This window comes from Syngnathus scovelli, chromosome 3, assembly GCF_024217435.2.
Source record: "Syngnathus scovelli strain Florida chromosome 3, RoL_Ssco_1.2, whole genome shotgun sequence".
Lineage (NCBI taxonomy): Eukaryota > Metazoa > Chordata > Actinopteri > Syngnathiformes > Syngnathidae > Syngnathus > Syngnathus scovelli.
This window is the reverse complement of record NC_090849.1, coordinates 24,159,772-24,184,991: the sequence shown is the minus strand read 5'-3', so window position 1 is coordinate 24,184,991 and position 25,220 is coordinate 24,159,772. Positions and strand designations below refer to the sequence as shown.

At 44.1% G+C, this 25,220-nt stretch overlaps 1 protein-coding gene across 20 annotated transcripts in view; it reads left to right on the top strand.

Moving 5' to 3' along the window:
- trpm3 (transient receptor potential cation channel, subfamily M, member 3) overlaps window positions 1-24,929 on the top strand; it is a 69,949-nt gene extending 45,020 nt beyond the window's left edge. For 2 of the 20 annotated variants that reach the window (XM_049763661.2, XM_049763667.2), the window contains exons 9-27: window positions 270-342; window positions 2,114-2,214; window positions 2,582-2,716; window positions 2,791-2,841; window positions 5,358-5,393; window positions 5,533-5,673; window positions 7,197-7,226; window positions 8,735-9,027; window positions 9,500-9,728; window positions 11,038-11,205; window positions 13,108-13,248; window positions 14,518-14,646; window positions 15,071-15,322; window positions 16,068-16,242; window positions 17,014-17,142; window positions 18,680-18,830; window positions 18,923-19,116; window positions 19,201-19,333; window positions 19,425-24,929. In XM_049763661.2, coding sequence (XP_049619618.1) covers window positions 270-342; window positions 2,114-2,214; window positions 2,582-2,716; window positions 2,791-2,841; window positions 5,358-5,393; window positions 5,533-5,673; window positions 7,197-7,226; window positions 8,735-9,027; window positions 9,500-9,728; window positions 11,038-11,205; window positions 13,108-13,248; window positions 14,518-14,646; window positions 15,071-15,322; window positions 16,068-16,242; window positions 17,014-17,142; window positions 18,680-18,830; window positions 18,923-19,116; window positions 19,201-19,333; window positions 19,425-21,045 — 4,182 coding nt within the window. In that variant the 3' untranslated portion in view covers window positions 21,046-24,929. Of the gene's footprint in view, window positions 1-269; window positions 343-2,113; window positions 2,215-2,581; window positions 2,717-2,790; window positions 2,842-5,357; window positions 5,394-5,532; window positions 5,674-7,196; window positions 7,227-8,734; window positions 9,028-9,499; window positions 9,729-11,037; window positions 11,242-13,107; window positions 13,249-14,517; window positions 14,647-15,070; window positions 15,323-16,067; window positions 16,243-17,013; window positions 17,143-18,679; window positions 18,831-18,922; window positions 19,117-19,200; window positions 19,334-19,424 lie in introns of all 20 variants that reach the window. The other 18 variants (XM_049763658.2, XM_049763664.2, XM_049763662.2 and 15 more) reach the window with 11 other exon arrangements.
- Window positions 24,930-25,220: the final 291 nt, after the last annotated feature.

Below are 25,220 nucleotides of genomic sequence, written 5' to 3'. Positions count from 1 at the left end.
AGAACACGCTTCTTGGCTTTTTCAAGGTGCCCTCCACGCGTGAGCGCATCATACATGTACGTGCGCCTATGCCCACATGTGCCAACACTTATTTGTCGAATATCACCTCGAAGGAATAAAAGCGTGCCTCAAGACAAAGGAAGGGAATCATTTTGTCTTTTACCGCGGTGTCCGAAAAATGTGTTCATATTTTCATTTATTTATTATATTCATATATATTATTATATGTATTATTTCTTTTTATTTCATATATTTTCCGTCCCTTCCAGATTACAGTCTTTCGAATGGGCTCCGAAGGTCATCAAGATATTGACCTTGCCATCCTCACCGCACTTCTAAAAGGTAATATTGTTCATATTCAAAGATGATGATATATTGGCCTTGCAGGCTCATTTAACCTCAAGCAAAAACATCCGACCACATGTTCAACCTTGATTCAGTAGCCGCGTATTGATTTGACGTTCGCCTAAGCAAATAAACAGAGATCGGGGGGGGGGGGGGGGGGGCATTGGGAGTCCGACACACAACTGAACCATTCCCAATTGTTTCCCAAGGCCAATCTTCCCACACACACGCATAGGATCCATACTTTCGATTGGTGGCTCAGCTTCTCTGATTGATCACGCTTGCTCTGATGGTACACTCGGACTCTAATTGTGTCAGTAGCCGTTTTGGAGCATTCTCTCATTTGCACTTATGAATAGTTTGTAGCAGATTGAAATGTTGGACATCATTCTTGCAGATATATCATTTGTATTGCCTTGCCTGTGAACAAACATTCTGTTATCTCCGTCACTCTTTCGTCCTGATTTCTAATAGGTTTTTTTCCCATTTCTTTATACGCCGGCGTTTTGAAAGTGGGAAGAAGGGATTTCATTAAAATCGTGCAGAGGAAGCACCAAAAAAAAAAAAAACACAGCCGCTCGAGAATCATTTCACACACATTTTCTCTCTCCCGCACGGTGAATAAAAGTCGTGTGAAGGCTTTTAGTGCAAAGTGAAATTCTGCCTCTGTCACATCCTGCATTTGAAAAGGCTCGATTAGATCCCACTACAAGAACATAGTAAACAAGAGGTTGCAAGATTTAACAACAAAGCAGACTTGAGGGAATAATTGACATCCGATGTCTGAGGGTTGGCTCCATAAAGATTATTTGCCGCAATTCGGCCTCCACGGAGAAGCGCTATAAGATCACACACTTTGAATAAAACAAGACCAGGCTGCACTTTAATGCACACAAATCTCCAGTAAAGTGCTTATTAGCGAGCGTGTCCTCTTATTAGTGGAAATCGCTGCATGAGGCGCCAGTAATGCGTGTGCGGGCCTTCAAGTAGCGCCACTTTGTAGACTGATTATTCTATTGGACTCATTGAATATTCTTGTCTACATACTAAAAGATTATTAGGGTTTAATTCACAGACGACTGATTTTTTTAAATGAGGCAGCTTAAAAGACTCAAATTATCGTCTGAGCGGTCGACGTCAATTTTTTTTTTTCCCCCGCTTAACTGTACGTTGCTTTGTTATTAGTTATTTCTGCTTTCAATCCTAAATGAAATGTCTACTGGAAACTATTTTTGATTAGACTTTATTATTTATTCAACAATTTATTATTTTATTAATTTTTTTATCCATTTTGATTCAGTCTGCTGTTTTCAAATGATGAAAATATATTTCGGTAGATTCTCATTCATCCAGGTCATCGTAACAAGAGCGGCGTCTCCGTTTTTAAATGCCGAGGAGGGGATGTCCCCTCGGAGTCATCCTAATAGTGTTGTTGTGTTGCCCAGAGTGGTTGGTGACTGAGTATCCTGCATACCAATTGGTTGTTCAGTCGCCTTGGTGGCAAAACAACTCATTAGAGCCTTTTTTTTTTTTATTGGGCGGTTGAATGAGACAATCTCTGGAAGGTGGGCTGTCAGGGAATTGTTATACAACTGCTGATGCCTCGGCTCTCTTTATCTGTTTCAAGATGCAAGCTTCAAGCTTCTTTAGTGTCATTATGCAAGACTCAAAATTCCGACTACCATTACAGAGTTTTATAATTGCTTCTAGAAAGGACAACATATCCTAAAAGCAAACATGCATGTGATTCATCCTCCTCCTCCTCCAGGCGCCAACGCTTCAGCTCCTGACCAGTTGAGTTTGGCTCTGGCGTGGAACAGAGTCGACATTGCCCGGAGTCAGATCTTCATCTATGGACAACAGTGGCCTGTAAGATACTCACAGGAAGCTTTTCCCTTGCTGCCTAAACTCTACCCCAAATTATTTAGCATGTGATAGTTTGGCTGAAAAGTTCGGTCACGTTAAACCATAGGTGTCAAACTCAAGGCCCGGGGGCCAGATACGGCCCGCCACATCATTTTAGGTGGCCCGCGAAGACAAATTTTGCTTGGACTTTGTGTCATCACTAAAATTACAAATTCTCTTCACTTTTTAAAAATAGAGCTAGCAAGTTTTGTTACCATTCATACTTTTAAATTATTTGAAAATGTCAAAATGGCCCTCGGAGGGAAACTAAACTACAATGACAAAAAACAAGTTTTACACCCACCCCTGCATTAAACTAACGTCTCCTCAGGTTGGTTCCTTGGAGCAAGCCATGTTGGATGCCTTAGTTCTGGACCGGGTGGACTTTGTCAAGCTGCTGATTGAAAACGGAGTCAGTATGCATCGTTTCCTCACGTTATCCAGGCTAGAGGAGCTCTACAACACGGTAAGCGAATCGTTCACGGCGTCGACGCGCCGTTGCAGACAGTTTGTTACGTTTTCCTTCCTTTTTGATTGCAGAGGCACGGCCCGTCCAACACGCTTTACCACCTCGTCAGGGATGTCAAAAAGGTACGAGAATGACTTTTTGTCACACAGCCTCTGGGAATGTTGGCTGGAATGTCTTGTGTAGTCAAGACCACATGAAGCTTCTTTTGATTTGCCTGTCTTTGTATTTCTTGGTTTGGCTAGTCCTAGTTGCTCCTAACCCGCAAATAGAGGCCGGCCAGCCGGCCGGCCGGCTGTTTTCTTTCAGCCGGAGCTGCGTAGAGCTGTGCATGGCTCTCATCCCTCTGTCGACTTCCATTTACTCCTTCACTATTGACTCTGTTCTTTCTCGAAGGCACACGCAGCACCATTGCAAACAAACGCCAGCGCGCATTAAACAGTCTTTTATTCGCAGACCTTTTGGAATTTGAGAAAACAGCTGTGGAACTGCTGTGAGGCTGAGAAGGAGTAACCTCATGTGTTTGTTTGTGTTGACAAGTGAAAATGGACAGTCATTTGTTCCCTATGCATCGCAATCATGTTAATTTCATCGTGAAGCTGATGAAATGTTTTCACTCACTTCTTGCAAGTTAAACCGTCGCCATTTGCATAATGTTTTTTTTTTTTTTTTTGTTGCGCACACAACTTGATTGGAACGTAGCCAAACCGAAATCTGAGCTTCACGGTCCGTCCGTGGCAATTTCGAGTGAGCCCTCATTTGGGAATTAACAGACGGGTCAAAATCAGCAGCGTTAGCATTAGCAGCGGTACATTAATTCAAGCGGTACTGATTGCGGTAGCCTTGCATCCTGCGTTGAGAGTTGCGGAAAACGTTGGATGCTGCAATCGCACATCTTCAAACGTGACTCTGATGCGTAGAACCTTTTTGAACAACCCCACCTCCACACGCATACAAATAAAGTGCATGGCGAGACATCCCTTTTTGAGCTATTTAATACCCATAAGACACTTTCATTTGTAGAATGTATTTTGGAGTGTTTTCTGTTCTGCCTTCAGATACCACAAGGGGGCACCAAAGGCCTAGCTAACAAAGAATTGTTGTAATTGGTGTCAATGAAGTATGTTGTTTAGTAAGTTTAGCCTGGGTTGATAACAGAAGTTACGGAGAGTCTTTGCTGTTTGTGTCATACACGCCTCAAATGTGTTCAAAATCAGTCAATCGGGTTTTTTTTGTTTTTTTTGGGAAGGGTAATGTAAGAGTTTGAAATGATGCGGAACTACACTGCATCTCTCTGGCGTCAGATTTTAGCGGCTTCCCCGGATTGAGCGTTCGCGGCCGCTGTTTTTGTTCACCTCGGCAGGCTTTTAGATCCCGAAGCAGGTGTTCTTCTGGTAACTGTTGCTGAAGGTTGCTCTCGGGTGTAATGTGCTCCAATCATTACACGGTGGGAAAGCGCAGTCAGAAACAGACAGATTGGCTTTGTGGGCTGCAGCTGCTCAAGCACAAATGGACTTTCCTGACGAGTAAATGAACAAAAGGTGGATCATGCTGGTTGTCACCGCGCTTCCACATCTCAGCCCGGAAAGTAACCTGCCTCTTTGACTTGTTGCTTTTGCGAGTATGACAAATATTTCCATGGCATCTTTATTCAATTATATTTAATAATATAAATATCACGGCACTTGTGTCTCTTCATGACACTCTTTCGAAACACTTGTCAAATAATGCTTGCAATCAAATATATTTCTAAGACTTTCTTCGTTACTTGAAACATGTTGGGGACCGATGAAATTTCTGGGAAAATATTCCAACGGATCACAATCTGGTCGACTACAGAAAAACTAAACGCATCAATAATCAAGCCTTTGTCTGGCCTGGATCAGAAGCATTAGACCGCAGGTGTCAAACTCAAGGCCCGGGGGCCAGATACGGTCCGCCACCTCATTTTATGTGGCCCGCAAAGACAAATTTAAGTCATTGCTAAAATTGTAAATTCTCTTCACTTTTAAAAATCTTCTTTTTAAAATATAAGTTTTCACTAGTCTGATTTGAAAACAAATTGACAGTCATAATGGCCCTCCGCAGGACCGCGATAAAAATGAGTTTGACACCCCTGCATAAGCCAATCCTCAAATTGTGCTTGATTGTCGCTAAGTGTATACCTCACCTAACTAAGCGGACATCCCTTGAGGGTAAGTGTTCCGTGATAATGAATGATAATGAATAAGTACCGTCGAGGATTTATGTCGAGGGCAAACATCTTATCTTAAAATCCTCCTTCGTCTGTCCCTCTTTATATCACCCGTCTTTTCCCGACTAACATTTTTTTCTCCCGCATTAGTCCCTAAAAGAAAATGATTCAGCTTTTAAAATTAACCTCAAAAATCAATCATGCTCTTTAGACAGTTTGAGAATTTTCATCTAAGGCCAGACATGGACATTTTGTCAATGTCTCGAGCCTTGCGAGAGCAGCCCAGGTATTGGCACTCCTTCCAATGTAAAGCACGGACTTGTTGAAAAAACAATTTTGTGCCAAGCGCTGGAAGAGAGATCTCATGCGTCGTGTTTTGTGTTTTTCATTTCCCTTGCTCGTGCTTATCGTGCGTTGTACTCACTGACGCTGTGTGTTCTTTCCAAGCGAGAATATCCAGGGTTCAGTTGGATCTACTTCAAGGTGAATCCAATAATCACGTTTTCTTTCATAGCCAAACTCAGTTTGATGTGGATTTTTTTTGTGTTGTTGTTGCAGTGAGTGTGCACATTACTTGCCTGGCCAAGAAGTTGTTGCCCATTAACGTTGCGCACTTTTGCAGGGAAACCTGCCCCCAGACTACCGCATCAGCCTCATCGACATCGGACTGGTCATTGAGTACCTCATGGGCGGAGCTTATCGTTGTAACTACACCAGGAAGAGATTCAGGACTCTGTACCACAACCTTTTTGGACCCAAAAGGGTAAGCAAATTCATCTCATGTTTCTTCAACAGTCATTATTTTTATTTTATATATAGGCAAAACTTTTATATATTTATATCTATTTTTATATATTTTAAATGTATGTAAATATTGATATATTTATATCTATTTTTATACATATATATATAAATATATAATATATGTATATTTATACATAAATATATATTTATTTGTTTTTTTTCACTACCTGAATCATTAATATTCATAATTACAAATATATCCTATGAGAAAATGAACCCTGATAAGATGAATAATTTGGATGCATTGTATTTTAATCATGATATAATATGCAAAGCAGGGACTACAATATGTACTCCAGGGCAAAATGTAAAGTTCAGTGTTTCTTGCCACATGCCTGACTGGGCAGCAAGATCACGGCAACCTTAGCCCATAATTATGCAAGCAGTAGAAGTTTTGTTAGCGCTTTTGCTGCTTTCGGCACGCAAATTGGAATTTCCATTCTTTTAAACGGAGATAGTAGATGTAATATGTTTTCAAATGAGCGTTATCTGTTCATTTTAACGTGTAACTTTGGAGAGTCAATGTTATCATTGACGCGAATGCTAACAACCTGAAGGCTGTCCAGTCTGGTGCACTGATAGCCGCAAGAAAGCTCTAATCTGTTGTCGCCAAGGGTAACGAACCAATGATTAGCCCATCCATGTTATTTTGTAGCTGGGATTTTGATGTAAGGTTAATTAAGGTCAAACTATTACAGACTACCGTTTTCTATTGATGCTGTGTGTGTCATTGAACTCACATTGATATTGATTGTAAGTGTTGTCGATGCACTCATCTCACTTGGCCGTTAGAAACCACTTAGCAAAAGACTCATTACCCGCTCCTGTGCACCTTATAGTTGGCTTTTTTTTTTTTTTTTTTTGGGGCCACCCCATGCGCACCTTCATTATGAGCAGTCCATTCCTCTTCAATCGGGGTCTTGCATTATACACGGGTGTTACGATAAAAGAAATATCACAATGTCTTCATTTTGCTTCATGGTCCGCCGTACGTGTGCGCGTGTGTTGTCATATGCTTGTTAATCTATTTGCATGTCTCCAAAAGCAGCTTGACGGAGGAAGATGGAGTCATGCAAAGCTATTTTGATGGCGAGGGACTCCGTTTCTTATTTTGCCTTTTTCGACGCCAGCAAAAGCTGTGATCGCAATCACACGCTCATACGCACGCACATAAACACATGTTAAAAAAAAAAAAAAAAAAAGGAACAAAGCTCTTAAATAGATGCAGATATCACCCCCCCAAGGAAACCATGCCTATTTTTACCAACTGGGATGATAGCTCATGAATGCATAATGCAAACATGGCCTTGTTTTTAGTACAGATACACAGTACGCTGTACTAAAGCCACCGCTCTGCTTCAAGAGAGGTTGCAGCTGTGCACATACGTAGCATCCTGTCTTTTCACCAGCAACACATTGCTCCATGAAAATACATCCCAAAAGATGTTGTTCAGTCTGTTCATGTTCTTGTTGCTTTTTTAGCCCAAAGCCTTGAAACTGCTGGGGATGGAGGTGAGTGTTGCCATCATGGTCATTCCTTCACCGCCCGTCCTCCACTTCCTCCTTCCCCTCCTCTAAAGTGTTCTTCCAAATACGTGCTGGTCTGTGTTTTGTCTCTTGGTCAGTCAGTGTCTTCTTTTTTCCAATATAATCATCACTGTTTTGTGGCTCCCGACTGTTTAAATGTGTCAGTCATGTCTGTGGAGCCGCTTCTCACAAGAGTTTTTAGTAGGATTTCATACAAAAAGTAATACACTGTACTTAGCAGAGGTGGGCAAATACTGACGGAAACGCAGTGACGAAGGACAATACGGTACTTAATTCATATTAAAAAAAAATACAGTATAAAATTCACCTCTGAAGTTGCACAAAACCTTTGATTTACTGTACAACGCTGCGCTAGCCATTAGCATACTGGAAAATATCTTTCCATGTTTACTTTAATGTTTTGGAGGCCATTTATGTTTATACATATTTATTATTTATTATATATATTTATGATTCTTCTCGATAATTTGACATTTTCCATGTTAAAGTCTTAATGAGTCTTAATTTTCATTGGCGGCATTTTATCACCAAGCAGCACAATTGTCAGATGTGTGCCTGCTAGCTAGGGCAGTTTAGGTTTAGGGGTGGGTGAACTTTTTGTGCTCAAGAACCAGAGGAGGTCCAGGTCATTTCTAGACGAGTATTTTTAATAAAAGTATGAAAAAGTTCAAGCAGAGAATCCTTTCCGCCCAGCTCCTCATGAGGGATTCCAATGTTTTATCAAGCTAGCTAGGAGCCGTAGACGTAGGTCTAAAAACATTTATCCGCGATTTACTACGATGACAGTTTGCCCCTTGAACTAATAGCGTCCCAAAATGGTTAGAGTAGATCAGTTCTCACTTTTGTGAAACTTTCTACTAAATTCTTGTGAGAACACATTTGTCTGAGCTCACAGTTTCCCCCAACTGAATGAGCAACGACTGACGTCATGTGTGATTCCGCACTGTGTAGTAGCTGCAGTTTTCTGTGAATCATGGATTCAAAAAGAAAAAACATGCATGATGTTTTGTCTATTCTCTTCACGTGTGCCCGTCAATGTCGCTAAACCAAAACATGTTAGCGTGTTATGTTAGCTGACTGCATTACAGGCTATTCATTGGCTCGGTTTTGTTTCAAATCATGTAGAATATCTAGAGCGCTACGGCTAGCCACTAGATATTTACAGTTGAGCATTAATCTTACGCAAATGACAATTTTTGAAATCAAAAATTCATCATGTGCTAGGCTCTAGCTAGCAGTGTCAGTCCAGAGACAGGAATACACTACCCAAGAGACCTTTTCAGACACAAGGAGGGCAAATGAGATTTTGAACACGTCATTTTCATTCATATGTAGTGGACTGTATGCAGAATTGAAAGTGGTCAGGGCCGCCACATTTGCTCTTCAGATTGATGGTAATGAGCATCATCCATACTCTACAAAGCTATCTATCTTTTCCTCCCCTCCTGTCACATGTCACGGATCCCCACCAGGATGACATGCCGATCCGTAGGGGCCGCCAGAAAACCACGCGCAAACGAGAGGAGGAGGTGGACATCGATTTGGACGACCCCGAAATCAACCACTTCCCTTTCCCCTTCCACGAGCTGATGGTGTGGGCCGTGCTGATGAAGCGGCAGAAGATGGCGCTCTTCTTTTGGCAACACGGCGAAGAGGCCATGGCCAAAGCCTTGGTGGCGTGCAAACTGTGTAAGGCCATGGCGCACGAGGCTTCCGAGAACGACATGGTGGACGACATCTCGCAGGAGCTCAACCACAACTCCAGGTGGGCGCAACAGACCCGTAAATTAAAAATTTAAATAATTAAAAAATAATAATAATAATAATAATAATAAATGTATGGCTTCAGAAGAACTGAAAAAGGAAAATTTGAGGGGGGGGGGACTTCATTATGTTATTATGACTGTCATTTAAGTTTTAAACTCGGTGGAACTGTATTTGATCTATTTTGCCAATCTCATATTGCTAAATAAGGCAATATACTTATGAAAACGTCTCTCAGCATGATGTCGTGTGTGTCTACTTGAGCCATTTTTATGTGCCGTTGCCTTTTTTGTTTGTGAAGTCCTCTCTCTTGTGTGATGGCGTTTTTATGCAAATCTAATTTCGAATGTGGACCAGATGGTCAGTGATGCCTGGACCAGTTTCATGTAATCCTTACATGTCGTGACAAGGCACAACAATCCCTCTGTTCGTGTCTTTATGCGGGCGCTTATGTTCCGCATACTATTTCCTAGAGAGTTTGGCCAGCTGGCTGTGGAACTTCTGGACCAGTCCTATAAACAGGACGAGCAGATGGCCATGAAACTCCTGACGTATGAGCTGAAGAACTGGAGCAACGCCACCTGCCTGCAGCTGGCGGTAGCGGCCAAGCATCGCGATTTCATCGCCCACACTTGCAGTCAGATGTTGCTGACCGACATGTGGATGGGACGTCTGCGCATGCGGAAAAACTCGGGACTCAAGGTAAGGGAAATAATCATTTATGGACCCTTGAGGTAATAGTCCAGCACTTAAGAGCATAATGAGTCGAATCAGCCGCGAGCTGTGAATCTTCTGCCGTTACTTTTAATCCTGCTGATTCTTTTCGGAAGCCACGGGCAATGAAAGAGTTGACCTTAATTACTAGCAAACCTTCAAACCCTGTCCCATATATTTTGGAGCTTTCGCTTTGGGGCCGCGGACACGTATTCACTTTGACTGCCTGCTCGATATTTGCATAAATCTCCACTTTGGGGTGAAAATGTAACTGGGCACTTTTTCTGTTACTTTTTCTGTCTAATGGGTGAAAAAGATACTTGGAGGGAAAGGTTTTGACTTCCAGATGTCCTACGGTAACAGTTTCCGTTTTGACAAGCAGTCGGTTTCTGGATTGCTAGGGGTGCAGTCAGCGGGGGGGTTGCACCCTGTCTCGGTTTAGCCTCCCGGAGCTGGAGGCACCGGGGAACGCTTCAAGTATTCCCTGACCTTTGAGTGTACTGCCAAGGCTCGCGGGAGTGGAAAGAGACAGTAAGCACGCCACAAGTGGAACAAACAAGATGCCGTGCCCTCGGGGTGTCGTGACATCTCGCAAATAACGCTGTCCAAATATTGGCAAACAATGCGCATGTCGCCGACGTTATCACCGCGGCGGTGAGCATCCATTCTCAAAACTAGAACTCATCACCGCAGGCTAGGAACGCCATCAAGGAGTTGACACTATCGATTTCAACACCACGTCCAAGTCTGACGCCTTTTGATTCTCTTGACTAATGACAGACGCTCGGTGCGCTAGCCCGGAGCCTGGAAGTGGTATCGAAGCGAAATGAATGATTTGCCCTCCTTCGGATTGATGGTCAGGCATGTCGCCGGGTCGGCAATAGTCGACTTTGTATTTGGCCGCGTTGCCGGGCCTTAACGACTCACGTCTCGGTAATGTCGCCTTGAGTGTGTGTTGCTTGCTGCTGGCAACATATCGCCATTAAGATCCTCGTTGCCATGCTTACAAATGATCATTGAGTGTTCCGTGCATTAAAAAGTGTTAGGACCGATTACGAGAACTGCTTCCGGCATCTTCGATCCATCTTCTTTGCCGTTTGAAAGTGTTTTCAGAGCACTGTACTGCATCCGCAAAGCTTCCTTGGATGACTTCCGCAGCGACGGCCTCGACGGCGGCCCCGACCCAGTTTATGTATCACATGATGATCAATGGCGCACATCCTAACGACCGCATCGCTGCTCGTGAAAGCGCTCGTTTCCATCACATCTGTCACGGCTCCCCCCCCCTCCCCGACAGGTCATCTTGGGTCTGCTCCTGCCGCCGTCTATCCTGAGCCTGGAGTTCAAGAACAAAGACGAGATGTCGTACATGCCCCAGGACCAGGAGGCCTACTTACAGGAAAAGGAGGAAGAAGAGCCCGAGAAGCCCGTCAAGGAGAAGGAGGAAGAAGACATGGAGTTCACAGTAAGATCTTACTGTGAGGCGCAGTACAACTCCGTGGTGAGAGAACCCACCTCAGCCCTGCATCTCAGAACCTACACACGATTCTCGTAGTCATGTCCAAAAAACAAGTGCAGTTTGATTCTGCCGGAAATGACAATTTGTTGCGCACACACGGTGACAAATCTCCAAACGCACACAACACGGCCAAGCTTCCCGTTCTTCGTTGTCTAAGCCAAGACGTTGGAGTTGTAGCGTCTCTTGTGGGTTTTCCTCGTGAATGTTTCTCCTTCCGTCGATATCCTCCTCCCCGCCTCTTGTTCTCGTTCAACCCCCATCCTGTACCCCCCCCCTTTCCAAGATGAGGTACAGTACAACGCTAGCCGATAGCCGCCGCCTGTCACGCTCACCACGGCGGGCCGCTCCGCATGCGGGCTGCCGAGCATGGGCCGGCCCGGGATTTGCATTGATGTTTCCCGTGCGTGTCTGCCGCTGCACATCTGAAATCATCCAGAGTCTGAGCGAGCACCTTCTCACAGCCATCGACGTCTATAAAAGACTTGGATGCCGGGGCAGCACTTGGACGTTTTCCCAGTTCAATCTAATCAGTTGTGGAGATATATCAGGATCCGGTTTGCGCACTAAAATCAAGAGTGGCAATTGATTTGTAATTCGCAAGCTGGATCTTATATTGTCCTTTTAACTGATTGCATTGAAGTTGAGCACTTCAGCACCACGCTCTTTCCCTCATCCGCATTCAGCTCAGCCAGCAAGCCGGCACAAAGAGACACGGACGCTGCTAGCACATGTGACTCAAGAAGAAACTAAATAGATGTCTGCCCAATTCAGCGTACGAGCCGTAGAGCAAAATACGTCCATTTAAAAGAAAATGAGCTGTGTTTTCGTCGTGGATGTGACCTATGTATAAGAGGCCTGCGGTTAGAGGACACATTTGCAATTTTGTCCCGGCTTGTGACTGCGCAAATGCACCGCTAGATACGTAAGAATTTATTCCGATCAAATATATCAACCAAATAGAACGGCTGTATGAAACAAATATCCGCCAAAAATGTTCAATTTAATCCTGATTATTACTTACAAAAAGTCAAACTAAAACCAAATGATAGGAAGTGCTTTCTCGAATGTATTTACATGTATTTTTATTTTTACAAAACGGCCGACCAATAGTTTCTTTGGCTCCAAAAAAAAAAAAAAAAGCTTTTCCAAGCGCATTCTTTGACACCTCCCCGTCGCTCAACACACAGACCGGTTATCAAAATGTTTCATACAGCTGTTGTATTGGATATTGGATTGCGTAAGATTGTGTGGGTGTACCTAATAAAGTGCCCATTGAGTGATATATCAATTCCAAAGATATAAACTCTCTTTGTTGCTTTCACATGATAAGATTGGGGCGTGAACCCTCTCTCATGGATTTAGGAATTGTGTCCCAGATAAAAAGCAGATTTCAATGTCTTCCTTTTCTGTCCTCTCTTTCTGTCTTCTCCTTGTCCCCCTTTGGTCCGTCTTGTTGTCTGAGACACAATCCATGAGTGTGCGTCCGTGTGTCATTGTGTGTCACCAGCATTGGCTCACCTCAACACTCACTTCAAACACACATTTCACATTTTGGAATGAAGACATTGCTTGTGCTTGCTTTTTTTGGATTTGGCAGAATGATAAATGATGAGGTTTGTGTACTTGCCTAGAAAGTAACCCTTTATTCTCTTTGTGTGTTTATTCTCTTCTTTTTCGTGTTCAACACACCCCATCCACCCTCTTTCCTTCGACATGCTTGTCTTCCCTCCTCCTCGGCCGCATTGCATTTTCCTCCCACTCTCTTCATCCCTTTATCCCTCCCTCCCTCCCTCCTCGCCGCCCACGTTGCTCCTTGTGGGGTTCCCGTGCCTCCCCCTCCCCCACCAGGCGATGTTGGGGAAGGTAGCCACGGAGACGTCCAGAAAGAAGGACGTCGAGGAGGTTCAGAAACGTCACCGCCTCATCCCCATGGGACGCAAGATCTACGAGTTTTATAACGCTCCCATCGTCAAGTTCTGGTTCCATACGGTCAGTTTGTGGTCCAGCACAAATGTCATTTTCCATCCACATCCTCCTTGACACAAGTGTGACCTTTGACACCATCTTACACACAATAGACTTGGCTTCATCCACATCGGACCGCGCTCCGTTCATTCATTTAAAGTCTCTCCCTCGTTACTTCCGGTGTGCCCCAGGGCTCTGTCCTGGAGCCCCTGCTCATCATCTACCTAAGTGTCACTTTTCATGAATTTGATATTCTCCTTCATTGCAGATGGTACCCGGCTGTAAACAAATCAGAACAAAAATAACATGATGTAAAGTGTTTTGTGTGTCTTTTGGGTGCACTTAATGGCCTAATGTGCTGATTATATTCTTGCCGATATCACACGAATTAGCTTGCATTAACTTTCCTTGAAGAGATGTTATGCTTCTTCTTTTATCTCATTTCCCGCCTCTGGTTATTTACCGCCCTCTGATTCCTTTTGTATATTTTATTAATGCACTAGTGTGGTCTTCTTTGGCTTAGCGTTATTGTTGTACACTCCTTAGCACAGTTTACATAGGTCTTTTTACCAATCTAATTTGGCGTTGAATTATAGCATGTGTAAAAACAAAAAAATATTTCATGGTTAGCTTTTTACTTCCGCATAAGACCTAACTTCTGATTTGAAAACCATTTCCTCTGGTCTGCGCGGTGATGAGCTACAGTCTATATTACAAGTGCCGTAGAAATCAAATCAGTCAGTCGATGACTGATGTTAATAGGCGCAGCCTCGGGAGATGCATAATGGACATTTTCAGGCCAAGCGTGCAGGTAGAGTGGTGAGATGTCTCGACATCAAATCTCTATTTTGGGGGATAGTGTCACTCGCTTGGTGAGCAGTCATTAAAATAAGTGTCACAGCAGCCAAGCAGTTAGCGCTTGATGCTGCGGGCCCATCGCACTCTCATCACGTTCTACTCTTTTCAATTGTTAGCATACCAATTGCTAGCATGTTTATATCAATTATCGTTAGAAATAGCGACTAATTACAGGACAGGATAAATTGGTCTCAGCGCATTCTCTACTCAGCAGTCTGTCTTGGCGCTTTTATAACCCAGGCTGCTGACTTGCTATATTTTTGCACATCAACTGTTAGCATGTTAGCATTTTATCAAACGTAATTAGAAATATACCCTAATACAGAGCAAGATGTTAATCCCGTACATGCCCTAACATTTTCTCTGTTCAGATTACTGCTTGCGAGTTTAAGAGTGAGAATTTGATCATTTATCAGCATTTTCTTTGCTTTCCAGATGGCCTACGTTGGCTACCTAATGCTATTCAACTACATTGTCCTGGTAAAGATGGATCTAGAGCCTTCGGCGCAAGAGTGGATCGTCATCGCTTACGTCTTCACTAACGGCATTGAGAAGATGAGAGAGGTACTCATTGAAACATTACAATATGCACAAATAATCACATGTATCGTAAAACAAATGGGGTCATGATGCTCCTTCGGACAGTTGGTAAAATCAACAAAAGATGAAAAATGAACACTATGTAGATTAATGAGACTACGGCGTGTTAGGTTGTGACCTGCTTGTGCTGTAAATGTATGAAAAGCATTCATCAATTTGTCACATCCATTTTTCCTGAACTGTGCCTTTGAATAGGTGAGCTTACACTGCCCTCTACCGGCTGCAATTAATTTTCTGTCCACTGCCTGCAAAGTTGTAACGTAAAGCACAAAATGTTTGCCTCGTGTCTCGGCCTGACATTAACGTCTTTACCTTTTTTCTTGACCCGTTTCAGCATTCTCTTCTGGTCTTCCTTCCCAGCTCTAATTCTTTTCCAACCCTCTTCTAGATCCTTATGTCAGAGCCAGGGAAGTTGTTACAAAAGGTCAAGGTGTGGCTTCAGGAGTATTGGAACATCACAGACCTCATGGCCATCCTGATATTTTCTGTCGGCATGGTTCTGCGTCTCCAGGAGCCCCCGCTCATGAACTATGGACGGGTCATCTATTGCGTCAACATCATCTACTGGTACATCCGGCTGCTCGACATCTTTGGTGTCAACAAGTACCTGGGTCCCTATGTGATGATGATTGGCAAGATGGTGAGATGTAGCTGGAGCGTCATCTCCTTTTGTGTTACGTGGCTCGCCAATTTCCTTTCATTTCTCAATGCTAATCGAGCCTTGAAAGCCACTTTTACACAATGTTCCCGCCGACCATTTCAGGCCAGCGTGAGTAGAATGTGACGGGCAAACGTATTTTCCCGCAACTCCGCATGATGGGCTGAGATGGAAAATATGGTGGTAGTGTAATTATTGCCTAGGTTTGGTGTTTGATTAGGAAAAGAGCACAACTTGTGAGTTTTCAAGACAAAGCTCCAAAGGCCATCATGTGATGTTTGGGTTGCTGACAATCAGCAATTAGGGAGGGAATGGCCTAACTTGTCCAGGTAATTGTCCTGTGATGTCGTGGCTCCGTTCAAATCAAAGCGCTTCAGAGGTAAACAAGCTTGAATGCACGCAGCATTCTGAATCCATCAGAGTCATAATTAGTAGGACTTATGGCATACACAAAAAGAATGTGTTGATATTTAGAAAGAGAAATGTTCTTAACCCTCCTCGTGGGATGTTTTCATTTTGGATTTGTTATGGTTATTAATTCTGTGGTTTAATTTTGAGTTATCAACCAAGAATCCGTGTCCAATGAGAAAGATCAAGTGGGCAATTATGAATTAGTCAAACAGTTTCACTGTGAGCTCTTTTTTTTTTTTTTTTTTTGTTCTTCCCTCTTCTTTGTGAGCCCCCTGGGTCCTTTGATACTAACTCTCCTCTTCGCCCCTTCCGTCAGATGATCGACATGATGTACTTTGTGATCATCATGTTGGTGGTGCTTATGAGCTTTGGGGTGGCACGGCAGGCCATCCTCAACCCCAATGAAGACCCCTCTTGGATGTTGGCACGCAACATCTTCTTTATGCCGTACTGGATGATCTATGGCGAGGTGTTTGCTGACCAGATTGACCGTAAGTTCACCACCAAGAGCACTTGACAGCACAAGTAAAAAAAAAAAAATTCCCCAAGAGCTGAATTTGACGAGGGTTCGACCTATAAAAATAGCGCTTGACTTTTTATGGAGGGAAAGAATCAAATGCTGTTTTCTGTGCCATAAATTGCATCTTCTACTACATCAGTCTTTCATTTTGGTACTAATTTGCCTTAGGCTTCAATTGTTAACGTCACCTTAGAGCAGGGATGGGCAACTTAAATGTTGGAGGGGGACACGAAAGTTAAGAACAAAATAACATCAAATGTTTTTTTTCTCTCCATTGCATAAAAATGACCATTCATAAAGTTACTTCCTCAAAAATCAACTGAATCAAAATGCAAATTAGTCTTGATATATGTTCTGCATATCATTCCAAATCAATCCCAAAAAATAGTAGGCCTACTCATGTTGTAGCAATAGTGCAGTATAACTAAGACGTGTCTGCCATCTAGTGGTCATTGGTGACATTGCGCCCTAAAACCACAGTTGAGCATTTGCGGATTTGCTGATTTATTTTTTGCAATATTTATGTTTGAGATTTTATTTCTGGAATTTCCCTCCATCTTTCGTAGCCCGCCAGTTGCCCACCCCAGCTGTAGAAAAACATGAACCCGTACTGTACTGTAGTATAGACTGTGTTTGGTCTGTATGTGTGTTGTTTCTTTTGTGAATATGTTTGCTTGTCCATTACGGGAGGAGTGGCCCAAAGAGAAGAGATCTGAAATAATGTTTTCATTCTGTCTTTCAGATATGCATAGTAGGAAGTTACAGCACAGGCTGAATGAAAAACTCTGGCTGGTCGAAAATTACTTACGAACTCTCGGAACCTGGCGTAGTAGTGGTGCATCCCACATTGCCCAGTGCTCTCAGGATTCCAGTAAATCTCCTCAATATAGATTGACTCATGATGACATTGACCGTAAATTCACTGCCCCTTGCTTCATCATCCTCACTTGACCTCCACGCCATGCCCACCTTTGCCGCTAGAGGCCGCAAGTGTGCATGCGACACCACACACACGGTTGAAGTTGCCTCTTTGGTGCCTTGGGTCAGCTACTCTAGAAAATCCAGGTGGTCCTAAAAGAATGTGACATCATTTGTAATATGAATATTAGAGTACAACAAACTGAATCCACTTAGTAATAATAAAAAATCAATAAAAACATTAAATTAATAAAAAAGTACATATATCAAAATTTTGTAACATACTTGGGTTTTATTATAAATCTTTCAAATGTACTGATTTAATTTGTATTTTAGTTTTGTATTTTTTGTATTGTATTTTACTTATTTTTTTATATTCATAAAGATAGAAAAATAAGAGCGTTAGCTAGTGGACTGTAAAAATATTCAACTTGGTACACATCTTGTTAAAAAACAATTTGAGTGAGAATTGGTGAAGTTATTAGACTGCAAAATGATGTCCGTTTTTTTGGGGCTACCCTGAATTATACCAGGTTTGAACACACAATGTATATATTTTTCATATTTGGTCCACTTGTAGTTTGACCGAAGGCTACCTGCTGTCTGCAACTCAACCTTCACTGGCAGCCTTTTCGTCGTTATTAAACGACAGTAAAATATTTTAAAGAAGACGTTTGTCTGTCATTTTATTATTTTTCCATTTTAACAGCAAGGGCAACTATTGAAGTTTAAACTTGCGATAGTCCCTTGATGTTTCTTGCTCTCACTTCCGTCACTAGAAAAAGCTTGACATCTCACCTTCCTTTACTGCTGACTCAGCATAAACCAGTCCCACCCCCCCCCCCCAAAAAAAAAAAAAAGACGCATAATAAGCAACTCAGTGCATCATAATCAGCCACCAGTCATCATGTGTAAACTGTTTTTTCATGTGGTTCAGTTGTCAGAGTTCTTAATTTTGAGCGTACAAATTTTAAAAAGAGACAATTACTTCACTTCTCTGTCTTTGGGCTGCACTGTGTGAACAATTGACGAGCATGACCAGAATGAATCCGAAAAAGGCAAACAAGCCAAGAACCGATGCTGAATGTTCCGCTGGTAGTCCGCAGCAACTGAACCATCACGGATGGAAAAAACACAGAATGTATCTTACATACATTCCAAAGCTAGCGAAGCTATGGCGAAGCTACGTTAGATGCGACAATATATTTGAAACCAGAACGATGTGTTGAAATATATTGTCGACGTGTGTTTTTGTTTTTTCCCCCGCTCCCTCATTATATGAAGCATAAAACAAACATGCTTGAGCAAAAAATGCATTTTGTCTTATTTATTTTTCTGTTCTGCTTGCTTTTGTCACTATTAACATTCTGATCATGTCTTGCTTAATTGGCTTATTTGTGTGTCCTTTGCACTTTGGATCTACTGATGAGTGTTTTAAGGCATCCTGTGCATTTACCCCTTTTTTTTTTTGTTTTTTTTGTGGTGTGCAGCTCCCTGTGGGCAGAACATCACCAGCGAGGACGGAGTGGTGGTCGCTCTGCCTCCGTGTAAGACGGGCGCCTGGATTGTCCCGGCCATCATGGCCTGCTACCTGCTGGTGGCCAACATACTGCTGGTCAATCTCCTCATCGCTGTGTTCAAGTACGAAAGCCATCCCGATTTTTCTTCCAAATGTCACTTTTGGAATCGCAAGGTCTAATCATCCTCCTCCTACTGTGACTGTGTTATGGTAGCAACACCTTCTTCGAGGTGAAGTCCATCTCCAACCAAGTTTGGAAGTTCCAGCGCTACCAGCTCATCATGACCTTCCACGAGCGTCCGGTCCTTCCTCCGCCGCTCATCATCTTCAGTCACATTACTATGGTTCTCAAGCACCTGTGTTGTCGCTGGCGCAAGCACGATGACGACGAGAGGGACTATGGACTGAGTGAGTGGCGCCGAAGCGCTCGTGTTTTAAAGCGCCCAAAAACGTCTGCTTTTAATCGAGCCCTCCAACTGTGGTCGTCCGCAGAGCTTTTCATCACAGAGGACGAGCTGAAGAAGGTCCACGACTTTGAGGAGCAGTGCATCGAAGAATACTTCAGAGAGAAGGATGACCGATTCCACTCGTCCAATGACGAAAGGATCAGAGGCACCTCGGAAAGGTGTGTCCGAGATCAAAACAAGGTTTCGTCTTATTAACATGAGAGCAAGGACGTTATCAAGCCGATCTTCTTTCCTCATTTCTGTTGTCAGGGTGGAGAACATGGCCATGCGTCTCGAGGAAGTGAACGAGAGGGAGCACTTTATGAAGGCCTCGCTGCAGACCGTCGACGTCCGCCTAGCGCAAATGGAGGAACTGATCGGGCGAATCGCCGTGGCCTTGGAGCGCGTGACGGGCGTGGAACGCGGGGAAGTCAACAAAGTTCGATCAAGGACCTCGTCTGACTGCACCGACTCGGCGTACATCCTCCGCCAAGGGGAGTGCGCGGACGCCGCCTACATTCTTCGCCAAAGCAGCTTCAACAGTACCGAGGGGAACACGTACCGCCTGCAGGAGGCGCTGGAGTGCACCGCCGAGGGCTCCATGTCGCCTCCTTCTCCGACCGGCGGGGCGCCACGAACGAGAAGCCATTCGTTCTACGTGGGAGGCGGTCGCAGCGGCGAACGCGTCAGCGCCGCCGAACGAGCCGACAGCTTCTTCAAAGAGCGCTCGCTCAGTCTCCATCGAGCCAATAGCTCGCAGTCTGTGTCGTCGTCCGCCGCCACCAAAGAGTCTAAGCCCCTCCCCCTGGCGACGCTGTCAGTCTCCCAGCAGCACCGTCCGTCATCGTGCATCGATATCTACGTCTCGACTTCCGAGGAGGCGGCACCCGCCGAGGTTTTTCTGGAATCTCTGCGTGTGGTCCCGCCCCTCCAGAGAGAGGCGTCGCTGCAGTCCGACATCGCGGAGGCGGTGCTGCCGGGAGGCCGGGACTTGAGCAGCGCCACCACCAGCGGCTTGGGCGACAGGCACTCGGAAGGCGGCGCGGCCAGCAGCGGGACGGCCGGCGCCGTTTTTGACGACAGCGCGGCGGCCGATCTGTCCTTGTGCTCGGCCCACCTGTTACCGGACATCGGGCTCCCTGCTTGGGACGCGGACCCGTCGCCGCCCCCCTCGGCCGGGCCCCTGGAGCGCTCCAAGAGCAGCCGGCTCCTCTCGGCGGTGGGCACGTCCTTCCTGGAAGAGCCTACTTTGGTCAAGTCCCACAGCCTGATGTTCACGGCGAGGAGCTGCTACGGCGGACTGGGTGCGGGCGTCCAGGTCAAAGCTGCAGAGTACACCAGCATCACCGACTGCATCGACACCCGCTGCGTCTCCTCGCCGTACACCCCCATCGACCGCTCGCATTCCCCCGGGGGCTCCACGTCTTTCCCTTTTGATAAGCCCTCGGACATGAGCTCCGCTCACCCAGAGAGAGAGGCCGAGCTCAGTCACACGGAGTCTGATCCGGAGGACCTCGAGGAGCTCGTTCCGGCCTCGGACGCCCCTCATCCGGGGACCCTGGGCAGACCCGGCGGGGCCCCTCTCTGCCCACCCTTCTCCAGGCTGGAGCGAGCGAACAGCTGCTCTTCAGACGACTCCCATCCTTCGCTCACGCTGGCCCCTCCGCACAGGAAGAGCCTGTCGGTGAGTGAGAGGATGGAGAGGGGACCGGGTCTGGGGGCAGACAGGGGACCTGGGCCCGGGGGGCGGGGTCTGGCGGGAACCAGAAACCCCTTCCTCAGGAGCAAGTCCGGGGCACGGCCTGACGCGGCCAAGACTGACAGCCTCTCCATGAGGAAGCTGGCCGCTCCATCAGCGTTCCGCAGCTTCGATAGACAGAACTACACGTGACAAGACACGCGTCTCGCGCGCACGCACACACATCGCACACACTGAAAGGAAGAAGGGAAAGCATGAAAACCGGATCACCTTGCCCTTAGATTTCTACCTGGACCAGATCAGCAGTGCATTTGGGATCAGCATCTGGAGTGTGTGAGCGGGTTCTTCTGTACACCTGTCAAAAAACTAAGCGCTATAAATTGAGCATAGCTTTCACCCACTTCCATCTTGTAGCTAACTTAACTCTCAGTGGAAGCTGTGTTTGTGCTGTACGTCTTCCACCCGCTACCTTGACATCATCTTTTTGTCTCAGTCACGTCACAGAAACATCAGAACCACAAAGGACATTGAAAACTACACAAACCGTAGCATAATGTTGCCTCAACAAATCATTACGGAATCAAGCGGCGTGACATTGTTGTCATGGCAACCACTAACTTGACATCCATCCACGCGCTTACCCTGTTTAGGCCACTGGAAGATTACGAACGGGACATTTTGTGGGAATGGAGCCCACGTCAGCTCCACAAACCGCAACGCCGCCAGTGGTTCCTCGCCCAGCTTTCCAGAAAACGAGCTTGTTTCTGTCATTTCAAGCAGGCAAAAGCTTTATGACACGTGTCAAGTTACGCCTGTCAGCAATCTGGACGCGCTGTGATCCAAACAGTCAACACAAGAACGAATCGCAGAGTGATAAGACAGCAAAAGAAAAAAAAAAACATGCTCGTGCTGATTTTGAAAGGCGGTGTGTAAAAGGAAGGGCGACATGACGCTGCTCCATACGCTGACTCAGCTTTTTTTCACCTGCAACCAAAATGGCATCTACCCAAAGAATGGTTGTTTCTCGTTTCATCTTTTGTTCCTGTCTAGCTTTCATTCAGCCGGACATATTTTTAAAATGTGCAATTCTCACTTCACGTTAGACCCATGCGACACTGCTTTACATCCTCTTTCCTGTAAACGTTTCCATTTCATAGTCTGCAGTGGTTTTGAACTGGCCTTTACTATTTCGACCACCGCTGTTTACATTTACAAACAGTTATGTGCAAAAGTCTTAGTCATGATAGCATTCCTAAAATGATGGCCTAAACATTTTGCACAGTGCTGTTCGTGAGTGGGGTCAGACAATATGAGTAAATAAATCTTGACTAGTTTTGAGCAGGGTGAAGAAGAAAATGCGGGCTTGTTACATCTGCCACTTCTTTTTCTATCATGTATTGATCAAGCTGTGAGAGGAGAAATTAACGGACCAGTGTGTAGAATTTAGTGGCTAAAAGATAACGGCTAACTGCGAGTGAATGATTGCAAAAACATTTGGGCAGAAGTGAGTCACACACACACACACACATGTGAAAGTGCCTTCCAAACACCGCTACATATCACTAAGCTTGCGTAGATGGAGGAGCAGAAGGAGGGAAAGAATCTTTGAAGGTTTGCTGGAAATGGAAAAGTTGGTTTGCGTGGTTGACTGCGATAGTACCCCAAAGATGCAAGGCATCCGTTTTTGGTTGGTTGGTTGGTTGGTTCTGAACCACTGCAGTAAGGTGGGCCCCATCTAAGAGGACTTTCTGTAGATACAAAGGGCTCTTTTTAAAGATATTAATTCTTCAAATGAGGACAAAAGTATATATATATATATTCACTTTAATTTTCCAGCCAGTAAGTCCCACGCACTTATGATATCCATAATCATTCTATCGTTATTTAATGTCTCAGTTCAATCATTAACAATTAAATGCCTGTTTGATTTCCGAATATAATATTTATAACTTCTTGATATTTATCTAATTTTCTAAATGGATAAAAAGACAGATACATGCACTAAATGCAGATGTATTTATGAAAAAATAATGTTTATTAGAAGTAGTTTTTATCATATGATGACAAATTGAATCACACGGCAACTCTTGCCCGGATGCCAAATTTTCAGGTGCCTTTGGGGCATGGATGAAGTAGGTTGGAGTTCAGCCGCATATTTCTTTTTTTACTTGATATATCCCCCACATCATAAAAATTTAAATATCCATCGGCATGTGGCCTCAGCACAGACATCTGCTTTAGCTCGTTAAATGTAGAAAGTGGATGCTTGTTGGAATGTGTTGGCAGCAGCATTGCGTCTATTTGTTGCCAAAATGCATTCAAGACAACACGTAGTATGTTTTTGCATGAGGAGATCAACTCCAAGTGGAATACGGACTCTGTTTAATAGTGATTCATTCCAGTGTCACGCAATAACCTACCTGTATGTTGTCTCTGTAGCAAAACTACAACACACGTTGAGGACGCCCTCAGTAGATAACAGTGCCTGTGTTGTCTATTTAAGAAATGTGAATTTACAGTGGAACCTTTAAAGTTGAAAGGAATCTGGAATTAAATGAATCACAGTATAACACAATACAGCCTAGCCTCTGTTACCTAGCAATGCTAATTTGTATTAGTTACGATGAATATCTGTATGAAAAAACACTTCTAGGACATAGAGAGAATCTGACTTGGACTATTATAGTCTACCAGTGTTTTCCAATCTTCATTGAGCACATATTTGATCTTTAGTTATCAAGAAAACCAGACAGAGCTAGTAAATCTTTGGCAACAATAAGCTACATATTGGATAGATACACTTATCCAGTCTGCTAATGGTGAAATAGCGGCTCGCTCATAAAGGCTGCTAGCTATGCATCCATTATTTAAGTTCATACCCTACCTTATACTTCCATCAATACCATCCTAAAATAATGACTATCACTATTTTATTACACTAAAAATGGTTTCGTTTGCTGTCATCAAATAAAATTGAATAGGCCCTAATATGTTGTCAGATTGTCTTAGTAGCTAGCTGTTAGCGGCGAGCTACCTTGTAGTTTAACTTTGACCACATGTAGGCTAATCCTGTTTCGATTAAATCCAAACCAGCAAAAGAATTTCTTTAAAGGTTTCACTGTATGTGATTGAAAGGGAGTAGCGTGACGCAAAGTGCTCAGGGACCAACAACACTTCAGTGATGTAAGCGAGTAATAACTAGCTAGAACGACTAGATCAACGAACGACTAGATTTACACCAATAAGGGAGAAACACACACTTTGAGCAGTATATACGTAAAATCAAGACTGTTTTATGTCTTGGCAATCACATCAAAATGAATGTCGTCACTCGATAAAATCACATAGGTTTCCGTCCCGATGTTTAAAACAACAATGGGGGAGTCGGAGGTCTTTTTTCCTGGAACAGACGGCCGTCATTAGCCCCTGAAAGCGATTTAAAAAGATTGCCAAAGAAGCTGAGCGGTGTTCTGCTGACATGCAGCGTGCACAGTTGAGGCCTCATTGGAGGCAGGCGTCGTATAGATCCATCCGCTCAACTTTGAAAACAGATGTCCGGGTGGAGGTTACACTTGGTAGACTTGAACCCTTACAGCGACATAATGCTATAAATGTGAAATGCCTGTCGTGCGTCAATCTAACGATGGGCGTGTGTGTGTGTGCGTGTGTGTGTGTGCCTGCGTGTGTGCGTCCAGCTCTTAGCATACACACATTCTCAGTGTACAGTATTTTCTAAAGTATTTTCCTAAAACACCAGCCTGTGAAATCCCGAGCATACGACGATAATCAGCACATTGAATTCCTTCCTTGTGATGCTCGAGTTAAGAGACGTCCTTTCCCCGCAATAACTTCCCACTCGGCGACCTCCCGGTCTCACTTAATTTATTTAACCAAGTCCATGAGATGCATGCAGTTCTTCCACTCAGAGTGTACAGAGATGACCAGTGAAGACAGAGAAAGAGATTATTCTATGAAAATCAAAGTAGATGCAAATACAAATTCTGTATTCTTAAATGTGAATAGGATCATGTCTGGCATGCATTGGTAAATAAACAAATAGATTGCCAAACCGATAAGCCATGTGCTCTGTGTTTGTATTGCGGGAAACGTGTGACCGCCGGAATGTCGCTGTGGCATTTAAATGCATCGCGTACATTCGCAAGTCGTGTAACTTCAGAGGCCTCACTTTTGATTGATGCTGTCAGAGAGCTAATAATTAAATGATGTGACAAATGATGTTCAATATTTTTAGTATATGTGCCTCCAAAATGCATGGAAACTGAAAAGGGAATTGAATACAAAAGAAATGTCAATTTCCATTTTAAGGGGGAAATAGGTAAATGAATACAAGACATGTTCTATATAAT